At 67.8% G+C, this 24,223-nt stretch overlaps 5 protein-coding genes across 7 annotated transcripts; 3 read left to right on the top strand and 2 right to left on the bottom strand.

Moving 5' to 3' along the window:
- Nucleotides 1-408: 408 nt before the first annotated feature.
- PCBP4 (poly(rC) binding protein 4) lies at nucleotides 409-4,692 on the bottom strand. Of its 3 annotated transcripts, none has more exons than XM_084531265.1 (13): nucleotides 4,571-4,692; nucleotides 3,678-3,818; nucleotides 3,440-3,463; nucleotides 3,326-3,358; nucleotides 3,049-3,165; nucleotides 2,804-2,935; nucleotides 2,445-2,573; nucleotides 2,226-2,300; nucleotides 2,058-2,102; nucleotides 1,828-1,903; nucleotides 1,587-1,639; nucleotides 1,279-1,448; nucleotides 409-958 (listed from the first exon to the last, which is right to left on the bottom strand). In XM_084531265.1, the coding sequence occupies exons 2-13, from the start codon at nucleotides 3,762-3,764 to the stop codon at nucleotides 643-645; spliced, it is 1,257 nt and encodes a 418-aa protein (XP_084387391.1). In that variant the 5' UTR covers nucleotides 3,765-3,818; nucleotides 4,571-4,692; the 3' UTR covers nucleotides 409-642. The 3 variants fall into 3 exon arrangements, with proteins under 3 accessions (XP_084387391.1, XP_084387392.1, XP_084387393.1); XM_084531266.1 differs by having other exon boundaries at nucleotides 3,678-3,767; XM_084531267.1 differs by having other exon boundaries at nucleotides 639-930.
- Nucleotides 4,693-5,724: 1,032 nt separating this feature from the next.
- On the bottom strand, nucleotides 5,725-7,239 carry LOC311442224 (putative protein-lysine deacylase ABHD14B; the record flags this gene model as incomplete). Its single annotated transcript, XM_084531120.1, has 3 exons — nucleotides 5,725-5,992; nucleotides 6,192-6,433; nucleotides 6,594-7,239. The coding sequence occupies 3 exons, from the start codon at nucleotides 7,237-7,239 to the stop codon at nucleotides 5,810-5,812; spliced, it is 1,071 nt and encodes a 356-aa protein (XP_084387246.1). The 3' UTR covers nucleotides 5,725-5,809.
- Nucleotides 7,238-8,906, top strand: ABHD14A (abhydrolase domain containing 14A; the record flags this gene model as incomplete). The annotated part of the gene is made up of 4 exons (XM_084531121.1): nucleotides 7,238-7,452; nucleotides 7,552-7,667; nucleotides 7,859-8,094; nucleotides 8,271-8,906. The coding sequence occupies 4 exons, from the start codon at nucleotides 7,238-7,240 to the stop codon at nucleotides 8,451-8,453; spliced, it is 750 nt and encodes a 249-aa protein (XP_084387247.1). The 3' UTR covers nucleotides 8,454-8,906.
- Nucleotides 8,907-9,017: 111 nt separating this feature from the next.
- Nucleotides 9,018-13,569, top strand: LOC311442223 (aminoacylase-1-like). The gene is made up of 15 exons (XM_084531119.1): nucleotides 9,018-9,059; nucleotides 9,569-9,692; nucleotides 10,122-10,186; nucleotides 10,492-10,596; nucleotides 10,670-10,764; nucleotides 10,973-11,049; nucleotides 11,261-11,350; nucleotides 11,519-11,575; nucleotides 11,694-11,767; nucleotides 11,939-11,988; nucleotides 12,167-12,311; nucleotides 12,394-12,462; nucleotides 12,540-12,619; nucleotides 12,858-12,918; nucleotides 12,999-13,569. The coding sequence occupies exons 2-15, from the start codon at nucleotides 9,584-9,586 to the stop codon at nucleotides 13,161-13,163; spliced, it is 1,242 nt and encodes a 413-aa protein (XP_084387245.1). The 5' UTR covers nucleotides 9,018-9,059; nucleotides 9,569-9,583; the 3' UTR covers nucleotides 13,164-13,569.
- Nucleotides 13,570-14,562: 993 nt separating this feature from the next.
- Nucleotides 14,563-22,974, top strand: SEMA3G (semaphorin 3G; the record flags this gene model as incomplete). Its single annotated transcript, XM_084530826.1, has 16 exons — nucleotides 14,563-14,653; nucleotides 17,068-17,228; nucleotides 17,411-17,473; nucleotides 18,746-18,865; nucleotides 19,148-19,238; nucleotides 19,365-19,481; nucleotides 19,634-19,776; nucleotides 19,998-20,112; nucleotides 20,226-20,295; nucleotides 20,396-20,540; nucleotides 20,755-20,986; nucleotides 21,082-21,173; nucleotides 21,495-21,536; nucleotides 21,645-21,858; nucleotides 22,016-22,155; nucleotides 22,240-22,974. The coding sequence occupies 16 exons, from the start codon at nucleotides 14,563-14,565 to the stop codon at nucleotides 22,684-22,686; spliced, it is 2,283 nt and encodes a 760-aa protein (XP_084386952.1). The 3' UTR covers nucleotides 22,687-22,974.
- Nucleotides 22,975-24,223: the final 1,249 nt, after the last annotated feature.

The following is a 24,223-nucleotide window of genomic DNA, read 5'->3' as shown; positions in this document are numbered from 1 at the left end:
GGGGGATGGAATTTTTTATTTTTATTTTTTTCACCCGTAAATTTTATCTTTTTATTAAACCATTGATAAGTTACAAAGGAGGAAAAATATAGACTTATATATACAGCATTTCCAAGCCAGCAGGCTCTCGGGGGGGGAGGGGAGGGGTTGCTGGATGGGAGGGAGGCGACAGCCACGGGGCAGCCAGGGGAAGGCCCCCCCACCACAGCCGGGGGATGGGGGACCCCCGAGGGCCCCGTCAGCCCCTCATCAGCGGGATCTGGCCTTCGGGTGCAGCCCACGGGGCCGGGGACGGCAGGAGAGGGGCAGCATCGTGGGCAGGAGGGCGAGGGACAGGGGACGAGGGACACCTGGCACTGGGAGGGTGGCCCCCCTGATGGGGACAGCCCCCCAATAATACCAGGGGACATGTAGGAAAGCTTTGGGGGGGGGGGGGAAAAGGGGGCACAGTGCTGCCAGGACGCGCATCAGAGCAACCCTTTGCTCCAGCAGGCATCGACCCCAGGAGCACCATCCCTTGGGTGCTGGGGTGGGTGCCTGGCAGGGGCTGGGGGGACAGGGTGGGGGACAGGGGGGGGTGTCCTCGGCACGGGGTGGCCCCAGGACATCCCCCCACCCACCTTTATCCACCCGCGGAGGGGCTCAATAAGGGGAGAACTTCTGCCGGTCAGCTTTCTTGGTGCCGTTGGCCGCCGAGATCTTGGTCGTGTAGGTGGCGGTGCCGCCGTTGGCACCCGCCACGGAGGACGGGGACAGTGCCAGGAAGGAGACCGGCTTCAGGCCGATGAAGTTGGAGAGGGAGAGGGCGTAGGGGGAGCCCAGCAGGGCCGGCGGGGGGGCAGCCACGGCAGGCAGGGCTGCGCCGGAGCCCGGGGCGAGCGGCTGGGAGAAGCCCATGCCGAGGTCCACGGAGCCAGGGCCGGGTGGCACCTGGGAGGTAGATTTGGCCGTCTCTAAGCTGGGGGGGGGGCAAGCGGGATGGGTAGGGTGGTGAGGGGCACGGTGATAAATTACGGGGGTCACCTGCCCACTGTAGGGCACGTAGACCCCACGCCCCCCACCCCTTGTGGCACGGGTGCCTGCGGCGCATCCTGGGCACCCCGCTGGGGGGCTGAGACCCTGCGGGGTCCAGGGCCCTGCCCTATTGCCTAAGGACCTCAAGGTACCCACCTGCACGTGGAGGGGGTCCCCAAAAGCTGCGGTGCTGGGCGGTGCCACTCTTGCAGCCAGCATCCCCTCTCCTCCCCCCCCTTCCCCGGTGTTTTTTGGGGAGCTTACCAGGCGGTGATGAGGTACTGAGCCAGGGTGATGCTGACGGGGGACCCGGTGATGGTGACGTGCCGCTCACTGGAGCCCTCGGTCTGGTTCCCGATCTTGATGTGGGCGCCCGACATCTGCCGGATCTCGCTGATCTTGCTGCCGTGCCGGCCGATGATGCAGCCGATCAGCTGGGGGGGGGGACACACAAAACCAGGCTGAGTGGGGCCAGGGGGGAAAATTGGGACTTGGCGAGGAGCAGGGAGCCCCCAGGGGTTGCGGAGGGGGGTGCAAGACACTGGTTCCCCCCCCCCAGGACCCACACGTACATCGTTGGGCACCAGGAACTCCTGGGAGCTGCTCTGCGAGCTGGAATCCAGGCCTGGAGGGAGAGGTGGAAGTGTTAGGAAGACCCCAAAAAAAAGGGTCTTGGGGTGGGGAGGGCATCCCAAGGAGATGCGACTGGGGAGGGCACGAGGGATGGGGACCCCCTTGGCCTTGCCAGGGCCAGGAGTAGGTCCGAAGGGGCATAGATAGCCCCGGGGTGCCCAGCCCTAATGGGGAGCTCACCTGGCACCATGGAGGGTGGGTGGCCCAGGGGCGTGAAGGGCACCGTGTGCCCCGACAGCTGCTGCAGCTTCGTGACCTGCCCGGGCGTTACGTGGAGAAGAAGGCGTTAGGGGTGATGGCAGAGCCCCCTGATCCCCCAGGCTGGGCTCTGGCACACACCTCGTGCCCACGGGGACGTCCCCCGGGGGTCCCAGCGGTGCCCCAGCACAGGGGACAGGGACAGGACTCACCTCTGCTGGAGAGACCCCTCCGTACTGCCCCTGCATGGAGAAACCCTGGGGGGGACGACGATGGGCGTCAGCTGGGGGCCACGGGGGGACAGGGGACAGCAAGGAGACCCCCGCCCCCAAACCCCGAGCCCACCAGAGCCACCCCTTACCGGCCCCGAGCCCCCTTACCTGGTTGGCAGAGAGCAGGATGGTGCCCAGGGAGAGCCCGGGGTGGTAGGGGATGGTGGCCCCCTTCGGAGGCGACTGGATAGGGAGGGAAGGAGGTGGAGGGGATGAGATGGGGTCGGGTTCCCCCTCCCCATTCCAGCACCTGCTGCCTCCCACGCCACCGGCGGGCTGGGCAGGGGTGTTCCCAAGGGGCTGCCGTGCCCGGGGCTGGGCGGCTACCTCCAGGATGACGGCGCAGATCTGCCTGACGCACTGGATGATGGTGTCCGGCACCCCCGAGACGGTGACGGCGCGCTCGGTGGAGTTGGGCAGGAGGTCGCCAGCCACCTGCACCTGAGCCCCCGTGCTCTGGGGGAGGCAAAGGGGGCTGCTGAGGGGGTGGAGGGGGGGGCTGCGATGCCTCTCGCTCTCCCCCCAACCCCTCCCGGGACCTTTGTGGGATCTGTGGGGTGATGCTCTGCCTCCTGCGTCGCTTCTCGGGGAGCGCGGGGGCACCCGAGCCGTGGGGCGAGCGACGGGGCCTCAAACCCCCGGGGCTTGGCCTCCCCCCTCACCGGGCCCGGCATCCCCGTCCTCACCTCCCGGATCTCTCTGATCTTGGCTCCAGCCTTGCCGATGAGCGAGCCGCACTGGCTGGCGGGGATGACGAGGCGCAGCGTCACCGGCGCCCTGCCCGCCGTGGCCCCCTCGGCACTCCCTGCTCCCAGGTCCTGCGGAGGGGACCGGGGGGGACAGAGGGGACATACATGAGTGGCGTTGCACCCCCAGGCATGGAGGGGATGGGGGGGCACCTTGCTGGGGATAGGATGGGGGGGCTGCCCACCTCCTCCAGCTTGAAGGCGATCATGGAGACGGCTCGGAAGACGGCATCGGTGGAGCCGGTGATGGTGGTGATGCGCTCGGGGCAGGAGCCCTCCGAGATGGTGATGCGTGCGCTGCTCTGGGGACGGTGGCACGCCCCGTCAGGGCTTTTCCTTTCCCCGTGCCCCCTGGGCTCTCCCCATCCCACCACCCCGTGCGTCCCGGGGGGGGAAATCGGGGTGCCAGACCCTGGGAGGCACCGGGACAGAGCAACCCACAGCCGCCCAGTACGCCCTTACCTGCTCTCGTATCCTCTTAACCGTTTCTCCTTTCTGCGGGGAGAGGAACGGGGCCGGTGGTCAGGGCCAGGAGCCCCCGGGGGCCAGCAGAGCCCGGGGCCCCCCAGCTCTTACCTTGCCGATGATGCTGCCGATCTCCTGCGGGAGCAGAGCCCAGGGCAGCCCCGTTAGTGGGCAGCGCCCCAGCCCGGCCCCGGGGACACGCAGCCGGTGACACCGGGGCAGAGCTGGCGGGGGGCGAGGAGAGCCCGGGTTTAGGATGGGGGCAAGGAAACCTCCCGGAGATGCTCATCCCAAGGGGGTGGGTGCTCCAGCACGGCCCCCACCCCACCCCATCATTTCCAGCAGTTACCTTGCCGTGCATGAGCATGCGCAGGGTCAGGGTGATGCTGAGCTCCGGCTCCTCGGGGCCACCCTCCGCGCCGCTCGGCGATGCCATGGCCTGGGGAGGACACGGGGGGGGGAAAGACCCTTATCCTGCTCCCCCCACACCCTAAAGAAGAGGAGAAACTGAGGCAGGGGCCGGCTGCCTGCAGGGGAGCGGGTAGCAGGAGGGGGGTCCCGCTTTGCTCGCCCACCCTGCCCAGGGGGAAACCGAGGCCACCGCGTCCCCGGGGACCCCCCGAAACCCCTTCAGCCCCCCGGGCTGGGGGTGGCTGGCTCGTCCCCGCGGTGCCAGCAGGGGAGGGGACAGCAGGACAGAGGGCCAGCAGGACAGAGGGACAATCGCCGCGTGTCCAGCCACGGGTGGGCGGCCCCGGCGGCGATGCCAAGCGGGGCTGGGGAACAAAGCGCCCGTGTCGGGGCCAGCCCGGGGGGGGTGGTGGTGGTGGAAGGGGGGGGGGGGGGCACGGTTATTTCGGGGGCTGCCAGGGCTCCCCATCGGGGACACGGTTTTTTGGGGAGGTGGGGGAGGAGGGGGGCATCTCTGCCCCCCCGGGTGAGCGGCACCGGGGAGAAAAAAGGGGACAAAAGAGGGGATAAAAAGGGGGGGAGCGGGGAGGTGGGGGGGGAGTGTCCGTGTGTGTCCCCCCCCCGCCCTTCAAGGGGAGGGAGGGAGCGGCAGGGCCGGGGGCTGGGTGGCGATGGGCGCCTCCCTGGGGGCTGAGCAGCCCGGAGGGGGACAGGAGGAGGTTGTGGGGTGGCAGGGGACACAGGGCAGGCCCCCCCCTCCCCAATTTCCCAGAAGGAAACGTGCGTGTGTCCTCCGCCCCCCCCCCTGGGTGCCACCCCCCCCCCCGGTACCTCTCCGTGCTCCCGGTGCCACCGCCGGCCCCGCTCAGTGCCACATCGCTGCCGGTGTCGCCGAGTGCCACCCGGGGCAGGGACAATGAGCCGCTTGACGGGCTGGGGCCAGGCTGGCAGCCCCGGCCCCCACCCCGGCCCGCTGGGGCCCCCCTCGCTCTTCCCCTCTCCCACATCCCTCCCTCCCTCCCTCCCTCCGGGATCCTATTACAGCGGATAAGAGACACTGAAGGGAACAATGCACCCTGGGTAAGGCCATCTGCCACCGCTGGGGACATTCCTGTCCCCCCCCCCTACACCACCAACCCCCCCCCCCCCCTTTGGCTCGCACATCGCCCCTCTTTGTAATTGCATTTTGTTTCCTGGAAGCCGATCAGCTGGCAGGGCTCAAGGGCTCAAGGGCACCGGGCGGGCAGGGCTGGCGATGGCAGCCCGGCACCCAAGGGTGCTGCTGGCAGCACCCCACAGCCCGGCTGGGTGGTGGGAGAGGGATGTGGTGGTCAGGACCCCCCCCGCACTGTGCTGGACCCACTGAGGGCAGCGGGATGCTAGGAGGCCCCCCGAGCAGGTGCCCCCAACGCTGCCACCCCCTCGCCCCCGCGGCCCCACTAAATCCTCCTGGGCCCTGGTTAAGCAGCTAAAGCCCAGGCAGGCTTGGAGGGGGGGGGTATGGGGGGCAAGATGGGGGGTGGCACCCCACTGCTGGCCCCATCTGCACCCCGAGTGGCCGGCTCGGCAGCTCCGAGGGGGGAAAGGCAGGTGGTGGGCACGGTTTGTCCCTCCGTCTGTCCGGCCAGGCGTCTGTCTGGCCTCCCCGCCCCTCCATCTGTTCCCGGCCATAAATCCCCTGGGGCGCTTTGAGCACGCTGCTGCCACCGTGGGCAGGGGACAGCCAGGGCTGGCAGTCACCTTTTAAGCCCCTTCGGGATTAAACCTGGGGGTGGGTGCACGGCCAGAGGGGTGGGAAGAGGAAGAGGAGGAGGAGGAGAAGGAGAAGAAGGAGGAGGAGGAGGCCGGGACATGGGATCAACGCCCTGTGGCCAAACACCCGGCTGTCCTGGCCCTCCTGGGTGGCTGTCACCTGATGTGCACGACACGGTGGCTACGGAGGAGAGCGCAAAGCCAGGGGGGAACCGGGGAGAAGGAAGCGGGAGGGCAGCAAAAAAGCTGGTGGCTTTATTTGGTCCCGGTGCGGGGAGCGGTGCCAGGCTCCCCCGCTGGCCCCGCGCCCCGTGCCGCTCACTCCAGCTGCTGTAGGAAGGCCAGGAGCCCGCGGTGCCACTCCTCGGGTTTGTCCAGGTAGCAGGCGTGCCCGGCGCCCTGCAGCACCAGCACCTGGTGCTCGGGGAGGTGCCGCAGGTTGGTCAGGCTGGCCTGGCCCAGCTCCACGTCCTGGTCCCCGTAGACGATCAGGGTGGGCGTCTGCAGAGGGGCGACGGGCTGAGGGTGAGGCAGGGAGATGCTCGCCCTCCTCCCTGCCCACCGAAGCATCGTGTGGACGGCAGAAACACCTCCGATCTCCATCCCCCAGGAGATGTGGACGGGGATGGAGATGCTCCCGGCCCAGGATGGAGATAGGAGGTGCTCCCACCCCTCTCCTCGTGCCCCCCGTTTCCCTTACTTTGACCTGGCCGTACTGCTCCGCCGGGAACTTGTCGGTGCAGATGGGTGCCACGGGCACGTAGGCTTTCACCAGGTGCCCGTGCTGGAAGAGGAAAGGCAAGGAGTACATGCCGCTGAGCGAGGGGCTGACCACCACGGCCGGACCGAGCCCCAGCGCCTCCACCACGGCCTTCAGGAACCCCCCCGGCGCCGGCTGCCCCACAGGCGCGGGGGCCACGGCGTCCTTGGAGCGCCCCAGCCCTGTGGGGTGGGACACAAAGGGGACGTCACCCCAAGGCCCGTGCCACACGTCACCCACGGGACGACGGGCGGCACCGGCGGCTCGGGACCGTGCCACCGGGCACCGGGGGTGGCACGAGTGGCTCCCACCTGCCGGTGCTCGGTGCTGCCCGTGCCTTACCGGGCAAATCGATGGCCACGGCTCGGTGGCCGGCATCAGCCAGCACGGCCAGGGTCTGCAGCTGCAGCCAGGTGTCGGAGGAGAAGCGGATGCCGTGCAGCAGCAGCACGCTGAGCCGCGGGGCACGGCCGCCCGGTTGGGCCTGCCGGTAGAAGAGGCTCTGCCCCGCCACCTCCACGGTGCCCTCGCTCAGCTGCGGGGTGGCCATAGCGAGGGGATTTGGGGTGTGTGGGGTGGGTCCCCGCGCTCCGTCGCCTCCTTCCGTGCCCCGCTCCGCCTCGACGGGCCCCGGGGGCAAAGGGTGGCGGAGGCGGAGAGCGGCGGGGCCGGGCGGGGCCAAAAAGGGGGGAGGCGAAGCGAGCCGAGCCGTGCCGAGCCGTGCCAAACCCGGCCCGGCACAGCCGAGCGCATCCGCTCCCTCCAAGCCGGGCGGGGGCAGCGCACGGGTTGGCACCGGAGGGGACCGGGGGACACCGGGGGACACCGGGGGGGGACCGGGGGTGCGAGGGGCCGGGCTTGGCCGCGCTCCGCCGCCCCTACAGGCGGAGCCTGGGGCCGGCAGCACCGAGGAAGCGGAGGATCGGGGGCTCCGGTGGGGAGCCGGGGGCTCCGGGGGGCTCTCCCCGCAGCCCCCCAGCGCTGCCATGAGCCGCAGCCGCCCGGCGCTGCTGGCCCTCGGGGCGCTGCTCGCCTGCGCCCTCGCCCTGCTGCTGCTGCCCTCCGCCCTTCGCCGCCCCCCCCCGGCTTTGCACCGCGTTTCCCCGGCCAACAGCACGGTGCGGAGGGGGACGGCGGCTGGCACCGGCCCCGCCGTCGCCTACCGGGAGGCAACCGGGCTCCGCGCCCCCGGCCCCGGCAGGTGGGTGCCCCGTGACCCCCGGGGGATGCTGGTGACCGCCCGGTGCTGCGCGCACGGCCCGGTGCTGAGCCCCTTGGATGCCTCTGTGCCCTGCCCCAGGCTGGATGTCCTGCTGCTGCACGGCCAAGCCTTCAGCTCCGCCACCTGGGAAGCCCTGGGGACGCTGGCACTGCTCGCTGGAGAAGGGCACCGCGCGGTCGCCATAGATCTGCCCGGTAGGACCGTGGGGCTGCGCTCATCACGGGTGTGAGCGGGCTCTGGAGCTCCTTAGGGAGCTCTAGGGCTGGGCTGTCCCCGTGGGGTGTCACCCACCCGGCCACCCAGACCCTGTGTGACCCTGCTTGGAGCTCCTGGGGCTCACGCCAATGCCCGTTTTCGCCCACCTTGCACCCTGCGCCCATGCCAGGCTATGGGGACTCGCCCCGCACGGGGACGGTGGCCACGCAGCAGGGCCGGGTGGCCTTCCTGGAGCGCATCCTGGAGGAGCTGGGCTTGCAGAGGCCCGTCCTCATCAGCCCGTCCATGAGCGGCCGCTTCGCCCTGCCCTTCCTCCTGCTGCACGGGGACCGCCTGGGGGGCTTCGTGCCCATCGCGCCCGTGGGCACCCGGGACTACGCCGTGGGGCAGTACCGGCGGGTCCAGGTGAGGTGGTTGAGGTCGTGGAGGATGGAGGATGCTGTGGATGGAGGATGGGAGCTGTGCCCTCAGCTCGGGGGGCGCTGGGCTCTGCCCTCCCTCAGCTTCCCAGAGGGCTGAGGCGATGGGTAGGGGTTGGCGTCTCCCTCCCCGACGTCCCGAATCTCTCCCCTCTTCTTCAGACGCCCACCCTGATCCTGTACGGTGACCGTGACACCCACCTGGGCCACCAGGCCCTGCAGAGCCTCCGGCACCTCCCCAGGCACCGCGTGGCCGTGCTGCCTGGCGCTGGCCATGCCTGCTACCTGGACAAGCCGGGGGACTTCCACCGGGCGCTGCTGGGCTTCCTCGGCCAGCTGCAGTGAGCGCGGGCTCCGTCCCCACGCAGCGGAGGACGGCGGGGTGCTGGCACCCTGCTTTGTCACACAGCCGGGCTGTTTGTCCCCGTGCCGTGTTTGATGGCAGCGTGCCCGGCCCTGAGGGGCAGCAAGGAGCTGGGGGGGGGCTTCTCCGAACAGCATCCATCCTACAGCAGCACCTGCCCCAGGATCTGGAGGTCCCACGTCACTTTGATGAATTTTGAGAGATGTTTCGCAGCCACGGGGCATTCCCAGGGGGGTGCCCCTGACCTGGGCATGTCCCCCCGGTGTCCCCCTCCAGCACCATGCCTCTGAGCGCCGAGCTTTGGGGTGATGGGGACGGCATGGGACACAGCCGTTGCCTTTTGGGGGGCGAGAACATCCCCTGGAGGGGGGCACAGCACATTTCGGGGTGGGGGGGCAACACGTCAGGCCAATAAACCGATCTCCTCCGGGCTCCCCAAGCCTCCCCGAGCAATTCTTTGGAATGAACGGCGGGCACCGAGCTCCTGGCCTGGGTAAGGGGGGGGGGGGAAGGCGGAGCGGGGCCGGCCCGGGGGGGGGCGGAGCGGGGCCGGGCGGAAGCCCAGCGGCGGCGGCGGCAGCGCGGAGGTAGGGCCCGGTGCACCGGGGGGGTGGGGGGGACCGGGGTCGGTTGCCTGCAGCCCGAGCCCCTCTGCCCTTATCCCCACACCGTGCCCCCATCGTGGGACCCCCCCGAGCGCGGTGCCCCGAGCGCGGTGCCCCCGCTCCCCGCCGTGCTGCCAGGGTCCCCCCCCCACCTCCCCACCCGCTCCCCGTCCCCGTGCGCCCCTCGCCACCGTAGCCTCGCCCCCCTATTGAGCATAACCCTGCTTTGTAGCCCCCCTGCCCCGCGCACCCCCGGTGTCCCCCTGTGCTCCCCCGTGCGCCCCAGGCACCCCCTGTGCCCCCGCTCCCCCCGCAGCCCTCCCGTAGCCCCCCGCAGAAACCCGCACGCCCTCTGCCCCCCGCACCCCCAGCCCCTTTCCCTCCCCGTCCCGTGCACGCCAGGGCGAACTTTGCCCCAAGCTTTTCATGAGGGTGGACTTTGGAGGGGGTGGTGGGTGATTAACCACCCCCTGCTCTTTCCCCCCCCGGAGATCTGCAGCCCGGGAATGGCACCCGGGAAGCCAGGGAAGAGCGCGGGGGGCTCGGAGGACCCCTCGGTGACGCTTTTCCGCCAGTACCTGCGGATCGACACCGTCCACCCCAAGCCCGATTATGGTGAGGAGGGGACGGGGGGGACTGGGGGGCGATGGAGGCGGCAGGGCTGGCGGCACGGCTCCGTCCCTTCCACCAGCCTTTGGTCTGGTCTTTGGACCCTCCTGCCTGGTTCCTTGGGCCAGGGTAGTCGTGATCCAGGTGTAGGGGAACGTGGCTGCGCCTTATCTCTGCTGGTGCCCCTGGTTTTGGGGCCGTTGCAGGGATTTTCGTCCTCCTGTGGCACGGCAGACCCACGGCCCAGCCTCCCCTTTCCGTGCTGCCCTGGCTCCGGGACAAACATTTGTGTTACCCCTACGTACCTCTCTCTCCCGTCAGTATTTCCCTCCTCCCACAGAAGCGCATCGAGATGTTTTTCTCAGGACACGACGGGCTCCCCTGCTGCACTTTGCCTTCCCGAACTCTCTCCCTTCATCTTTTTGTCGTCCCCAGATGCGGCCATCCAGTTTTTGGAGCGCGTCGGCACCGACCTGGGCTTGGCCAGCCAGAAAGTGGAGGTGAGCGAGGCAACACCAGCCCTGCTGCCGCTGTGCCTGTCCCCATCCCAGCCCGGCCGTGGGGCTGTCCCCTCCCCACCACCCAGGAGAGGGGCAGGAGGTGACTTCCCTGCTGCTCCTAATCCTCCGCTGACCCCGGTGCTTCCTTAAGCTTGGCAATTTCCCCTCAACTCCACCTGAATTGCAGCCAGGAGCTTGTGGCTGCTCGTGGCCACGGCCAAGGGGCTCTGGTGAGGGGCCAAGCGTGCCCAAACCCACCAGCTCCCCTTGTCCCCACCCTGGTGACATCCTGCCTTTGCTTGCAGGTGTGCCAGGGCCGCGTGGTGCTGGTCCTCACCTGGCTGGGCACAAACCCTCGCCTGCGCTCTATCCTGCTCAACTCTCACACCGATGTCGTGCCGGTTTTCGAGGTATGGCTGTGGGACAGGCTGGGCACGGCGGGGCAGGCACGCAGCAGGAGCTCACGGCCCTTGTTCCCCGCAGGAGCACTGGACCTACCCGCCCTTCGAGGCTGTTAAGGATTCGCAAGGCAACATCTACGCCCGGGGTGCCCAGGACATGAAGTGCATCTCCATCCAGTGAGTGGGGGGCTCGGTGCCGGCTGGGCACGGGGTGGATACGCCTCGGAGCAGGGTCAGGGGGGGGATTCTGCCTCCCCATGGTGCTGAGACGGAGCAGCATGAGGGTGCCACCTGGTTGGGGTGGCCCTGGGGATGCCAGCCCTTCTCCTTGCACCCAGCCCCTCTCCTTGCACCCAAGCGCCCTTCCACCACCCCCTCCCCGCAGGTACCTCGAGGCCATCCGAAGGCTGAAGGCGGAGGGGAAGAGCTTTGCCCGCACCATCCACCTGACCTTCGTGCCTGGTAGGTCCCCAGGGAGTCCCCTTTCGAGGGGACAGGGTGGGCTGGCAGCCGGGGGACGCTTTTTGTAGCTCCTCACGTGGGAGACTTGCGCCTTCCTGCTGGGATTTGGGATCCTCCTCGCTCAGGGCTGAGGGGGTGGCCAGCTCTGAGGGCAGCCGGGGGGGTCCCGGGCTGGGGGACGCCTTTCTCCCCAGCAAACTTCTCTCTGCAGACGAGGAGGTGGGCGGACACAAGGGCATGGAGATGTTCGTGCAGCGCCCGGAGTTCAGAGCGCTCAACGTGGGCTTTGCCCTGGACGAGGGTGAGCGGTGGCAGGGTTGGCCTGGGACCCCCGAGGGGATCTTTTCTCACCTGGCACCTCCTGCACGTTGGCATCACCCCCTCCCCAAGCCTCTGGGGTCCCACTGGGCCACCCCAGGCAGTGCCCCCCGCAGTGCCAGCCTCTGACACCTCTCTGTGCCCACCCCAGGCTTGGCCAGTCCCTCCGACACCTTCAGCGTCTTCTACGGTGAAAAGAGCCCCTGGTGTGAGTAACCACCTGCCCGCCACCCCCTCCCTTGCTCTGCTGGGTGTTTCGGCATCGGGGTGCCGGGTACGCCCTGGGCTCCTGCTCAGAGCCTCTCCCTCGTCCCCCGTGGCGGCAGGGATCAAGGTGAAGTGCGTGGGCAGCCCCGGGCACGGGTCCCGCTTCATCAGCAACACGGCGGCCGAGAAGATGGTGAGCGAGCGGGGACCCCGGGGGTGGGAGCCCCTTTTGGGATGGGCACCTGGCCTGTGTTTGGGAGCCGCTTTTGGGGCTGGCCCCCTGGGCTGGGGGGCTGGCTTAGGGCATGGTACCCTCCACCTGGCTGGTTCCAGGGGGGCTTAACCCAAATGTTTGCCTCCGCAGCACAAAGTGATCACCTCCTTCCTGGCCTTCAGGGAGAGCGAGAAGCAGAGGTAGGGCACGGCCACGGGGTGGCATCAGCTTTGCTTCGGTCCTTGCCCTTCTCTTGGCCTCTCGGGGACCTGAAGCGAGGCTGGGATCCAGCACCGTGCCCCCCCCCCCTTTGCCTCAGTTTCCCCGCCTGGGGGTGGTGGCGGGGATGGAGGGGGACTCTCCCCCTGTGTCCCCCAGGCTCAAATCTGACACGAGGCTGACCCTGGGGGACGTCACCTCGCTCAACCTGACCATGCTGGAGGGGGGCGTCTCCTTCAACGTGGTGCCCTCCGAGATGGCCGCCGGCTTCGACATCCGCATCCCACCCACCGTGGACCTCAAGGTGGGCACGAGGCTGGCCCCGCCGGGGGGATTTGGGGCTGGGGGTGCCCCCGTTCACGCCCCTCCTTTGCTATCTTCTGCAGGCCTTTGAGAAGCAGGTGGCCGGCTGGTGCCAGGCAGCTGGGGACGGTGTCACCTACGAGTTTCACCAGGTGAGGGCATGGGGATAAAGGGCTCAGCACCCTGTGCCCCTTGCAGGGTGCTCACCCCTTCCCTCCCCATCGCTCAGAAATGCATGGACCAGCACATCACCTCCACCGAGGAGTCTGACCCGTGGTGGAAAGCCTTCAGCGGGGTCTGCAGGGACATGTGAGTAGTGCCCCTGGAGACAGACAGCGGGCACCCGGGGGACATCCTCTGGTCCCCGGGGCTTGGGTGTCGTGGCAGGGTTGGGAGAGAGCCCCCTTTGCTATACCAGCACCTCACCGTGCCCCATTTCCCCTGGAGAGGAGAGGACTGAGTGTCCCGCATGGCTTGGGGACCTTTCTGGCTTGTTTTCTGGGGACCCGGCTGTCCCCGTGCCACGCTGACACATCTCACTTTATAGGAAGCTGCAGCTCAAGCTTGAGATCTTCCCCGCTGCCACGGACAGCCGCTACATCCGAGCAGTGAGTGCTGACGCCAGCCTGTCCCCTGTGTCCCTGCTGCTCATCCCGGCCCCCTTCTCACCCCGCTCTCCCGTCCCCAGGCAGGACACCCGGCCATCGGCTTCTCGCCTATGAACCGCACCCCGGTGCTGCTGCACGACCACAACGAGTTCCTCAACGAGGACGTCTTCCTGCGGGGCATCGACATCTACGCCCACCTCCTGCCCGCCCTGGCCTCCGTGCCCCCGCTGCCCGCCGAGGGCTGAGCCTTTAGGAGGGGACAGGGACAGGACCGGGGGGGGGGCAGAGCAGAAGATGCCGGGGAGCCTGCGGGCATCGTGCCACCCCTCTCAAGTGTCCCTTTACGGTGGGGGTGGCCTGATGGTGCCACGTGCCCTGGCTGTGCCCTCCAAAGCTGGGTCTGGGCACTTCCAGGCACCATGCTGAGGGCTGTGCCCCCTTGCCCACGTGTCAGCACAGCCCCGGGTGCCTCCTGCCCCGTGTCCCCGCAGCTACTTGGGCTCGTGTGAGCCCTGCGCTGCGTGCCCACGGCTCGTCCTGCTCCCCTCTTGGCTTTCAGGGGTGCTGGGGCCGTGCCACCCAGCCCCGGTGCCTCCCTGTCCCCACCACATGGATTCACTCAATAAATCTTCTCGGTGAGCAAGGCCAGGAGCAGGGGGGGTCTGTCTGTCTGCCTGTCTCTCCAGGGGCAACTCCAGCACCTGGGAGAGGCCGGGCACAGAGGATTTTTGCCTTCCCCTGCTTCCCCTGGGTTCATTGGGCTGGGGAGGGGAAGGGGCTGCTCTGGCAGGAGCCTGCCCAGGCAGGATTCAGCTCAGCCCGGGGCAGGGGGGCAGGAGCTGAGGTTAATCCTGCTCCCTTCCTAAGGGATCTTCCCAGGGTGGCTCCCCAGGACCCTTGGGGCACGGAGCGCTGCGCGAGCCTGGGCAGGAGCCTCCGCGTTATCTGCCAGAGGTGCCTCGGGGCTCGGATCTGCTTCTTGCTCCCATCCCCACCCAAGGTGCTACGTTTGCTCCAGCTTCTTGCTCTGCCTTCCCCCTCGGGGAGCCAGGCCAGGGGCTCACCGGGCTGAATCGGGGCGGTTTTGGGCAAGTTGGGGCCGGCAGCGCTGCAGAGCCCTGCACGCACTGCAGGCTTCCCGTGCGCTGCTGGGGTGCTGCGTGCCAAGGGCTGGGGGCACGGCAGAGGGGTTGGGGTGCCTGGCCCGGGGTGTTTGGTCCCCAAGGTCCCCTCCTGTCCCCCCTGCTCGCCTCATGTCCCCAGCTGGCATGGGACCAGCCGTGCTTGGGGAGGGGAGCACCGTCTGGGGACAGGTTGGAAAGGAGGGGACCCTCCTTTCCCCTTCTTGCTCCAAGTCCTCGACGTGGGGGGAACCGAAGAGGGGACCCCAGTGCCAGGCAGCAGCTGCTCCCTGCCACAAACCCTGTGCCCTGCGACCCTCGGGGGGTGCTGAAGCAGCGGGGACAGCGGCTTCAGCACCCTCCTGCCCCAACCCTGCGCACCCGTTCCCCAAAGGATGCTTTGGGGCGCCCCCAGCGCCAGCTCCCGGGGCTGGGGGGGAGAGCCCGGGGCCGGGGCGGGCCGGGGCGGAGCTGCGGCCCCATAAAAAGCGGCGATCCCGGGAGCTGCGGCCCCGGCAGGAGGATGCGGGCGGCGGCGGCGGCGCTTTGCTGGCTCTGGGGCTCGCTGCTGGCCGCGGGGCGCAGCCTGCCCCGGCTCCGCCTGCCCCACCGCGGTGAGCCGGGAAGGGGAGAAAAGGGGGTGGGAAAGGGGTTTTTGGGGCCGGAGGGGGTGGGAAAAGGGGTTTTTGGGGCCGGGATGGGGGTGGGAGGTCGCACCTTGCCGTGCGGGCTCCGCGGATATGGGGAGCAAGGAAGCGTTTTGGGGAAACTGAGGCACGGGGTGAGGGGGGGGCTGCCCTGCTGCCGGCACCTCTGGGTGCCAAGCGGGTGCTTTGCCCGCCTGGTTTTAATTCAGACCCTCCCCGCGGTCCTGTCCCTGCCTCATTAAGCCCCCGGCTTAACCCCCGAGCAGGTTGGAGCCCAGCTTGGCACCTGGGTGGGGGGCTGGAGAGCCTGGGGGGGGCGCGTCCAAGCGAGGAGCCTCTAAGAAGAGAAAACCAACGCTTGTATAACACCCGGGGAAAGGAAGGGCAGAGCCCCAGGAGCTGCCCAACGCAGCCCCGAGCCGAGGGCAAGCTGCTGGGGGCCCCCCCGGCCAAGCACTGGGGTGCAGAGCCCTGGGGGGGGGGATGCTGGCTGCGCCCCGGGTCCTTCTTGCAGCCACCCCCTGTGTGGAAAGGGGGAAACTGAGGCACAGAGGGGGCTCCTCGCCCCAGGAGGTGACAGGTGCCCACCACAGCGGGGTCCTGTGGCTTCAGGCTGGGGTTGGCAGCAGCACGGGGAGGTTTTGGGGCCCCCAGCAGAGCTGGGCTGTGGGGTTTGGGTGCTGCCTCGGTGCCTGATGGGCTCCGGCACGAAGTCGGTCCCGTGGGAACTCCTGGGGACAGGCGGGCTCCCCATGGGAACCAGCAACCTTTTGAAGCTTTTTTTTTATTATTATTATTATTATTTATTTCTTATTTTTGCCTTCTTAAGTTGATTGCTCTGTTCCTCTTCCAAATTGGAAGCAGAAGCCGAGATTTCCCACGAAACAAACGAATGTTTCAATTAAAACCATTAGGAGCCTCCGAACAGCCTCGGAAATGAACGCTGGGCAAAACCGAAGCTGCTTTCACTTAGTTTGTCAGCCCGGGGTGCGCTTGGCTCCACTCGCCGGAGCGGCTTTTGAGGTGGAAAGAGGGGAAGTCTCCGTGCTCCGCAGCCGGAGGGGGTGCCGGGCTGTCACCTCCCCCGGTGGCATTGCTGGGGTGGCGGTGGCCGTGTCCCCAGCTCACCCTGCTGCTGCTCCAAGTCCCCGTTTTCCTTCCGTGTTGGCTTCCAGCAGCGGGGCTGAGCGTGGAGAAGGGCATGTCTCCGCCGCACAGCCCAGCACGTCGCAGCCCCCAGCTCCCTGTCATCCCCTCAGGGGGCTCCTGAATTGCTGTGGTGGCGCTGGCAAAGCCAGGGGGGGCTCTTTGGGGCCCCCCATGCTGGAGAAAGGACGGGGGGCATGGCGGGGTGATGCTTTTTGGGGGGGGAAGGTGCCCGGTGCCAGCATAAGGCGAGGCGCAGGAGGAATTTGCCGGGGCTGGGGAGAAGGGCAAGCCTTGCTTGAAACAATACGAGCAGCCCGACGGCTTTGCCAATGTTATTCTGAGCTGGGAAAATATTATTGCTGGGCAAGAATAGAAGGAGACGCCGGTGTTTTCCCGGGCTGGGCCCAGGGAAGCAGGAGGAGCAGAGATGCTGGCAGGGGGGGGTGCTCGGGGGCCGAATGACCCCAAGAGATGGGGCTGGGGCCACCGGGTGTCCCGGGCTGCTGGTGGCTGAGCCGAGCAGTCCCAGTGCCTCCTCTGCTCCTGGGGACAGATCCGAGCCGTGGAGGGGACAGCCCGGCTGGGGACAGGGACTGCAGCAGCTGCAGGCTCCCCCAGGGCAGGCCGCAGAGGGTGCGGTGCATCTGGGGACAGCCGTCAATGGCTCTTTGTCCTCCTCCTCCTCCTCCGCTCGGCTGTCTTGGAGGCCTGGCCTGGGGTCGGCGCCACGGTTTCGGGGCCCAGTGAAGCCGAACCGCCTCCCCTTGTCCTCTCCCTCCCAGCTGGGGGGGCGCTGAGCTTTGGCAAGCCTCCACTTCCCCCTTGTGTCACCCCTGAAGGCATTTCCTATTGTTTGGGAATCCCATGGGATTCAGGCACCGACCCGCTTGGGGAGCCTGGAGCTGGTTGCTCTGGGCCCAGCGGCAATGTCCTCCCCTGGGATGTGGTGTCCCCATGCCCGTGCCTTCACCCCGAGCATCAGCCCCATTGCGTGTCCCTACTGTGAGCACTCCCACCACCCTTCCAGGCTGCACACAAGCCCAGCTGTCCCACACTGGGACACCTCCACCCCACCCCACGATGCCCCTTTGCTCCAGCATCCTCCCGTGCCCTGGCTGCTGCAAGGAGGGGGCTCCGTCCCGGCGACGGGAGCGCTGGTGACACCAACCAGCACCCTGGGGGCTTTTGGGGTTGGGGTGGCTCCTGCTGACGCTGCCTTCTCTGCCCGACAGAGCTGCTGAGCACCAACCGCTCCGTCCTTTTCTTTGGCCACCGAGGCTTCCTGGGCTTCCGCGCGCTCTACCTGGACGAGTACCGGGACCGGCTCTTTGTTGGGGGCAAGGACGCGCTCTACTCCCTGCGCCTGGACAGGGCCAGCACCGACACCAAGGAGGTGAGCGTCCTGCGCCCAACCGTGGCGGTCGGAGGGCAATTAGCTGGCAATTAGCTGGCAATTAGCTGGCAATTACCCGCAGCTCCTGGGTGCTGAGCAGGGTCCCGCTGGGGATGTGGCTTCCCAAGGGGTCAGTGCCTGCCGTCCCCTCCACCTGCCCCAAAAGGCTCTTTGTGTTCCAGATCTACTGGCCGCCCCTGCCCGGGCAGACGGAGGAGTGTTTTCGGAAGGGGAAGGACCCAGGGGTGAGTCTCTCCTCATGCCCCTGAGCTGAGGGGGTCCCCTTGTACCCCACCCTGGAGCTGGTGACTGCTAGGACAGGTTGTGGCACCACGGGGCTAAAACTGAGGCAGGAGCTGGTGCCCAGGCCTGGCTGTTTATGATCCTTGCACTGAGCTCTCCACATCCCATCTCTGGGATGCCCCACGCAGGCAGGAGCTTGGAAACCTGAGCTCAGGGGGTCCCAAGCCCCGGTCCTGGAGCTTCTCAGCATCCCTGTGTGGCAGGGTACCCGTGCGCCGAGCTGCGCGTGGTCTCAGCAGGGAGGTTTTGGAGGGGGGTGCGCCGTGCCGGCCGTCCCGGCCATCCCCCAGCGATGGGAAATCTGCAGCTCGATCCGGTTCGGTGACCTCGTTCCCCTCTTTGCAATTACTTTGCGTCCCCCCTGCCCTGACATGAAACAGGAGTAAGGCAGGAGGGGAGCCGGCCAGAGCCCCCAGGCTCCCCCAGCCCAGACAAATCACTCCCAGCATGTTTATTTTCCAAGCTCTGACAGATCCAAGCTGGGAGAGCCTCGACTCTTTTTTTTTTTTTTTTTTTTCTTATGTGTATTTTTTTTAACTCACCATTGCAGAGGCTCTTTGCAAAGGGAAAATAAACAGCGGGGAGGCCGGGGACCCCTGGGGCAGCTCGGTGGCGGGGCTCCCAGCAGCCAGGGGCCTCACGCCCTGCGCAGGGGACCGCAGAGGAGGGAGGGCAGGGCTGGGCAAGCAGCCGAGCAGAAGGACAAACCCGATGGGGACCGTCCCATCTTGCCTCCCCTGTCCACACGAGGTGGAGGAAGAGGATGGTGGGTGCTGGAGTGAGCTCTTTGGGGGGTGCAGGGGATATGGCCACGGTGTGGAGGGTGAATTCCTCATCGCTGTGTCCCCACGACGGGTGGGAAGGTGTCCCCAGTGGAAGGGACCATCCTGGGCAGCACTGTCAGGGGCTGCCCTGGGTCCGGAGGCAGCCGAGGGCGGCCGTGGGGCTCCAGCTCTGTCTCCCGCGTTTCCTCCCTTTGTTTCCTCCACTTCACCCAGTGCGAGCAGGAACGTGATGAGGGAAGGCCCAGCAAAAAGCCCGATCCCTCTGCGATGAGCTGGGGGCTTGGGTTGGCAGAGCCCAACCCCGGCAAGCCCTGGCGGAGCCGTGAGCTGCACCTCTGGGTGCAGGCAGAGCTCGGAGGCCCCGTGTCGCTGGGGGGGGCGATGCAGCGGGGTCCCTGCAAGCCTCCCCCTTCGTGGCCCTCTCCCCAGACCGACTGCGCCAACTACATCCGCCTGCTGCACCCCTACAACCGGACCCACCTGCTGGCCTGCGGCACCGGCGCCTTCCACCCCGTCTGCGCCTTCGTCTACGTGGGGCACCGCGGCGAGGTAGGCGCCTGGCTCGGGGTGGTGTCCTCAGCCTCCTTGTCCCCATCTTCCTCCTTCCCGGGGGTTTTAGGCTGTGTGGGGATGCTGGGTCTGGTGTTTGCCCCGTTTGGGAACCAGCCCCGTGTTGCCCTTGCCCTTCCTCACCTCTCTGGCCACAGTGTCCCCGTGGTGGCAGCGGTGCGGGTGGCGTTTCCTCCTCTCCCAGTCCCCAGTCCCCGGTGTGAGCCCCAGGTGGGCCCCCCTGGTGTGTCCCCGTCACAGCCTCGCTGTCCCCAACCCCAGCATGCCTTCAGCTTGGATCCCACCAGCGTGGAGAGCGGCCGGGGCAGGTGCCCACACGAGCCCGACGGCGCGTTCGCCAGCACGGTCATCGGTGGGTTGCCGTCCCCGGGGACCTCAGGGTGCCGGGCGCAGGGACCGGGGGGCTGAGGGGAGGGGGACACCGGTCCCTGTGCCACCAGCTGGGGGTGGCCGGGGGCTCTCAGGGTGTCTCTGCCAGGTGGGGAGCTCTACGCCGGCCTCACCGCGGACTTCCTCGGCCGTGACCCCGGCATCTTCCGCAGCACGGGGACGCGCTCTGCGCTGCGCACCGAGGTGGACCAGCGCCTGCTCAATGGTAACGGTGCCCCCAGCCCCACGGCACAGCATGGGGGGCACGGGGGGAGCCCCCTGGCTGGGCTTTCCTCACCCATTCCCCGCTGTCACGCGCGGCCCGGAGGCGGCAGCCGTGCCTTTTGTCCCCACCTGATGCTCCTAGCTCTCTCCTAGAGCCCAAATTCGTGGCGGCCTTCCTGATCCCGGACAACGACGACCGGGACAACGACAAGGCCTATTTCTTCTTCACGGAGAAGGTGGTGGAGGCAGATGGCAGGGAGCACGCTGTCGTCAGCCGGGTGGCACGGGTCTGCGTGGTGAGACGCCAGCGGCACCGCGGCGAGCGCCGCAGGGGGATCACCCCTGGGCCAGCTCTGCGCCTGTTTTTTGGGGGCAGAAGTCCTGGGATGGGTTTTTGTAGCGGTGGCTGTACGTGGAAGGTGGGGCAGAAGGCTGGCGGGTGCTCCCCACCCAGGGGGCTGCCGAGGGGCTGTTTGCTCAGTCGTAGCAGTGGCCCTGACGCTCCCCGTCCCTGCAGAACGACGCTGGAGGCCAGAGGGTGCTGGTCAACAAGTGGAGCACCTTCAACAAAGCCCGCCTGCTGTGTTCTGTCCCCGGCCCCGGCGGCATCGACACCCACTTTGACGAGCTGGGTAAGGGGTGGGGAGCACCCCAGGGACCCTGCGGGTGCCGCTCCCTCGTTTGGTGGCTTTGAGTGGCTCCTGGGCCACCAGCGAGTTCCAGGGCTTGGGTTTCTCCTCCGCAGAGGATGTCTTTTTGCTGAGGACAAGGGATGGGAAGAGCCTGGAGATCTACGCCCTCTTCAGCACCGTCAGGTGGGTGGCTCAGCACCAGCCCCAGCCCTTGGGGACACCCAGCCCTGGCCTGCCCATTGCCACCGATGGGGTCTGAGCTCCCTTCGCCGTCCCCTTCCAGCCACGTCTTTCGGGGCTCTGCTGTCTGCGTCTACCGCATGGCCGACGTCCGCGAGGTCTTCAACGGGCCCTTCGCACACCGCGAGAGCCCCCTGCACCAGTGGGCAGCCTACGAGGGCCGCGTGCCCTACCCCCGCCCAGGCGTGGTGAGCGGTCCCTGGGGGGCTGATCCCCTCCTCCAGGCCGGGGGGCGATGGGGCCGAGCCCCCCTTGCCCTATTGGGGTCCCGATGGGGTTCCCGTGGGATCTGCCCAAATGGGGTCCCTCTGGGATCCGCCCCGAGGTTCCTCTTCTGGGGAGGAACCCAAACACTTCTCACCAAATCGGGCTGGGCAAACGGGGTCCCTCCTGTCCCCGCAGTGCCCCAGCAAGACCACCAACCAGCCCCGGCGGCCCTACAGCACCACCAAGGACTTCCCCGACGAGGTGCTGCACTTCGCCCGCGCTCACCCCCTCATGCACAAGCCCGTGCGCCCGCGGCACCGCCGGCCGCTGCTGGTGAAGGCCGACCTGCAGCACCGCCTGCTGCAGCTCGTGGTGGACCGCGTGGACGCTGAGGACGGGCAACACGACGTCCTCTTCTTGGGGACGGGTAAGCGGGGCAGGCAGGGCGGGTGGCACGCAGGGGATGGGTGCCGGGGTGGCCCGCGAGGGCGGGAGGTCGCGTCTCTGTCCTCCTCCTGGCAGATGCGGGCTCGGTGCTGAAGGTGGTGGTCCTGCAGAAGCCAAACTCGGCCGGGACCGAGGAGATCGTCCTGGAGGAGCTGCAGGTTTTTAAGGTGAGTTTTGCTGCGAGGGAAGGGAGCGGTGGGGTGGGCACTGTGGGTGTGGGTCGGGGATGCACGCGGGGGTAGAGAGCTCAGCTGGAGGGATGTCACCGTGCCGCTGGGCACCAGGAGGGTTCCTGTCCTCCCCTTCCCCAGGGTGGCAGATGTGCCCACCCCCTCCAGGCTCCAGCAGCCAGAAGCAGGGGATGCGCAGCGTTTTCTCTCCCTCCCCACGCTCTCCTGGTGTCCCCCAAAGCCCCAGAGACCCCACACGCCCAGGGCTCCCTGGGGAGAGGCTCGGTCCGGCCTCACACCTGCCTCCCTCTCCTGCAGGCGCCTGTGCCCATCACCCAGATGGAGATCTCCGTCAAGCGCGTGAGTCCATTTCTCAGGGGCTGGGGGCGAGGGTGGGTGGCTGGGGGGGGCTGTGCAACGTGGGGCCGGGTGTCACCGTGTCATCCCCGTGATGCTGCTGCCCCCCAGCAAATGCTCTACGTGGGCGCCAGCCTGGGGGTGGCCCAGGTGCGGCTGCACCAGTGCGAGAGCTACGGCACCGCCTGTGCCGAGTGCTGCCTGGCCAGGGACCCGTACTGCGCCTGGGACGGCACCGCCTGCACCCGCTACGTGCCCTTGGGCAAGCGCCGCTACGTGCGCCACACCAGCCCCGTGTACCAGTGTCTGGACCAGAACCTGACCGGTGAGAGGCTTGGGGTGAAGCGCCCCAGCCCGCGGTGCCCCCCAGGAGAAGCTGGGGGAGCCCGGGGAGCTCTGGTGGTGGTGGGGGACGGGCGCTTCGGCCCCACAGGGTGCCCACTTCTGTCCCCACCACAAGCGTGCCTCTGTCTCTGCCCCAGTGGACGATTTTGAGCACGTTGAAGAGAAGGTGCTGTACGGCATGGAGCACAACAGCACCTTCCTGGAGTGCGTGCCCCGCTCCCTGCAGGCCAGCGTGCAGTGGTTCGTGCAGAGACCCCCGGATGAGCAGCAGGACGAGGTGAGGCCCCAGCGCCTGCCCTTCCCCTTCCTTCCCCCATCCCCGTTCCTGCCAAGGACCCAACCTCACGGCCGTGGCCGCCAGGTGAAGACGGACGAGCGGGTGCTGCAGACGGAGCGAGGGCTGCTGTTCCGCCAGCTGCACAGCCGCGACGCCGGGGTGTACTCCTGCAAGACGCTGGAGCACGGCTTCACGCAGACGGTGGCCAGGACGTCCCTGCGGGTGCTCAGGGGCGAGCAGCTGCCCCGTGCCTCCCCCCGGCAGCGCGAGGACGAGCGCCCGCCCTGCCCGGAGCCCCGGCAGGCAGTGCCAGCTCCCAAAGCTTGGTTCAAGGACATCCTGCACCTCGTCAGCTCCGCTGACCGGCAGCGGGTGGAGGAGCAGTGCCTGCGCCTCTGGTGTGGCCACCGCAAGGGCAAGTTGGCCAAGGGCAAGCTCGCCCTGGCTGGCTTGGATGCGGGCAAGAAGGGGCGCACGGCCAAGCCCCAGGGCGAGAGGATCCGCGTGCCCCGGCAAGCTGCGGCCACTTAGAGCAGGGGACCCGTCTTTGAGCGGGCTTGCGGCTGCACAAAATCCTCCCGGCCCCAGGGCTGGCTCCTGGGCAGGTCCCTGTCACCTCGGGGGCTGCAGAGCCACCTCCCAAAGCGGGGCGTGCGGGGGAGATGCGATGGCACTGGGCCCCTCGCTCTTGCCAGGTGCCACCACCGGTTGCCTCGGGTGGGTATGGAGCCACGGTCACTGGGGTGGCAGTGACCCCGGGGAGCTTGCTGGCTTTCTCTGCAAATAAACGGGCCGAGCACACTGCCAGCCCCCTCTTCACCTGTGGGGTGTCCAGGCTCATTCCACAGCACCTGCCTGGAGCCTGGGACAGACACTTGCTCTCGGGGGTAAAACTGAGCCCCGTCGGCTGGATGGGGAGGCTGAGGCCACGCTGGGACGGGTGCAGCGTGGGACAGGGGCTCTCACGGCACAGCCCCTGGCCCGAGCCCAGCCTCTGTGCTGGGAAGCAGAGCGGCCTTTGTATGAAAGGGGAAAAGCAGAAGCAGGGCAGGCAAGGGGCCAGCGCTGCTGCTCCCGTTCCTGGAAAGGGATCGCAGGCTCATCCCCGGCCCCGCTTCAACCCCTCATCTTGCCCCCAAGGGAAACCACAAACTGTTTAGGGGCTGGGCAGGGTCAGGGCGGGTGGCAAATGGCTGCGGGCACATTCGATCCATCCCTGGGTAAACATGGGAGAGGCTTGGGGTAAGGTCCCGCAGCCAGGGAGTAACTGCACCAGGACAGCAGGGGACACAGGCAGAGGGGGCAGTGGGTTTCGGGGGGTGGCTGCTGAGCCCCAGGGCCTCCCCAAAACGCAGATCTCTGCCCTGCTATGGGTGCTGCAGGCCGCTGTGGGTGAGGCACTCGCCTGCTGGGAGCTCCGGCAGCCGGGCTGATAAGGATCTCCCCTTTCCCCGGGCAGCACGGCCCCACACAATGGTGTGAACCGCAGCTCTGCCGGGCCCGGCATTGTTCGAAGGCAGAGGAAGGGGAAAGAAAATAATAATAATTAAACCCCAAAATAGCTCGCACAAAGCCCGGGCTGGGTGATATCATCGCTCCTCCCTTACGAGCACTGGTGCTGCAGCACAACGGCTGCGTGCGGTGCGGCGCCTTTGGTGGGGGCAAAGTCCCCGGGTGTGCTGCCCGGCCCCACGTGAGGCTGTGGGGCTGGGCTGTGGGACTCAGACCTGTGTAGGGCTGAGCTGTGGGGCTGACCTGTGTGTGGGGCTGAGACCTGCATGGGGCTGAGCTTTGGGAGTCAGACCTGTGTGGGGCTGAACTGTGGGACTCAGACCTGTGGAACTCAGACCTGTGTGGGGCTGAGCCACCAGTGGGACTCAGACCTACATGGGGCTGAGCTGTGGGACTGAACTGTGGGACTTAGACTTGTATGGGGCCGAGCCCTGCATTGGGCTGAGCTGTGGGACTCAGACGTGTGTGGGGCTGAACTGTGGGATCCAGACCTGTGTGGGGCTGAGCCCTGCGTGGGGCTGAGACACCTGTGGGGCTGAGTTGTGAGACTCAGAGC

This window comes from Aythya ferina (genome assembly GCF_964211825.1).
Source record: "Aythya ferina genome assembly, chromosome: 10".
Lineage (NCBI taxonomy): Eukaryota > Metazoa > Chordata > Aves > Anseriformes > Anatidae > Aythya > Aythya ferina.
This window is presented reverse-complemented; position numbering and strand designations above follow the sequence as displayed.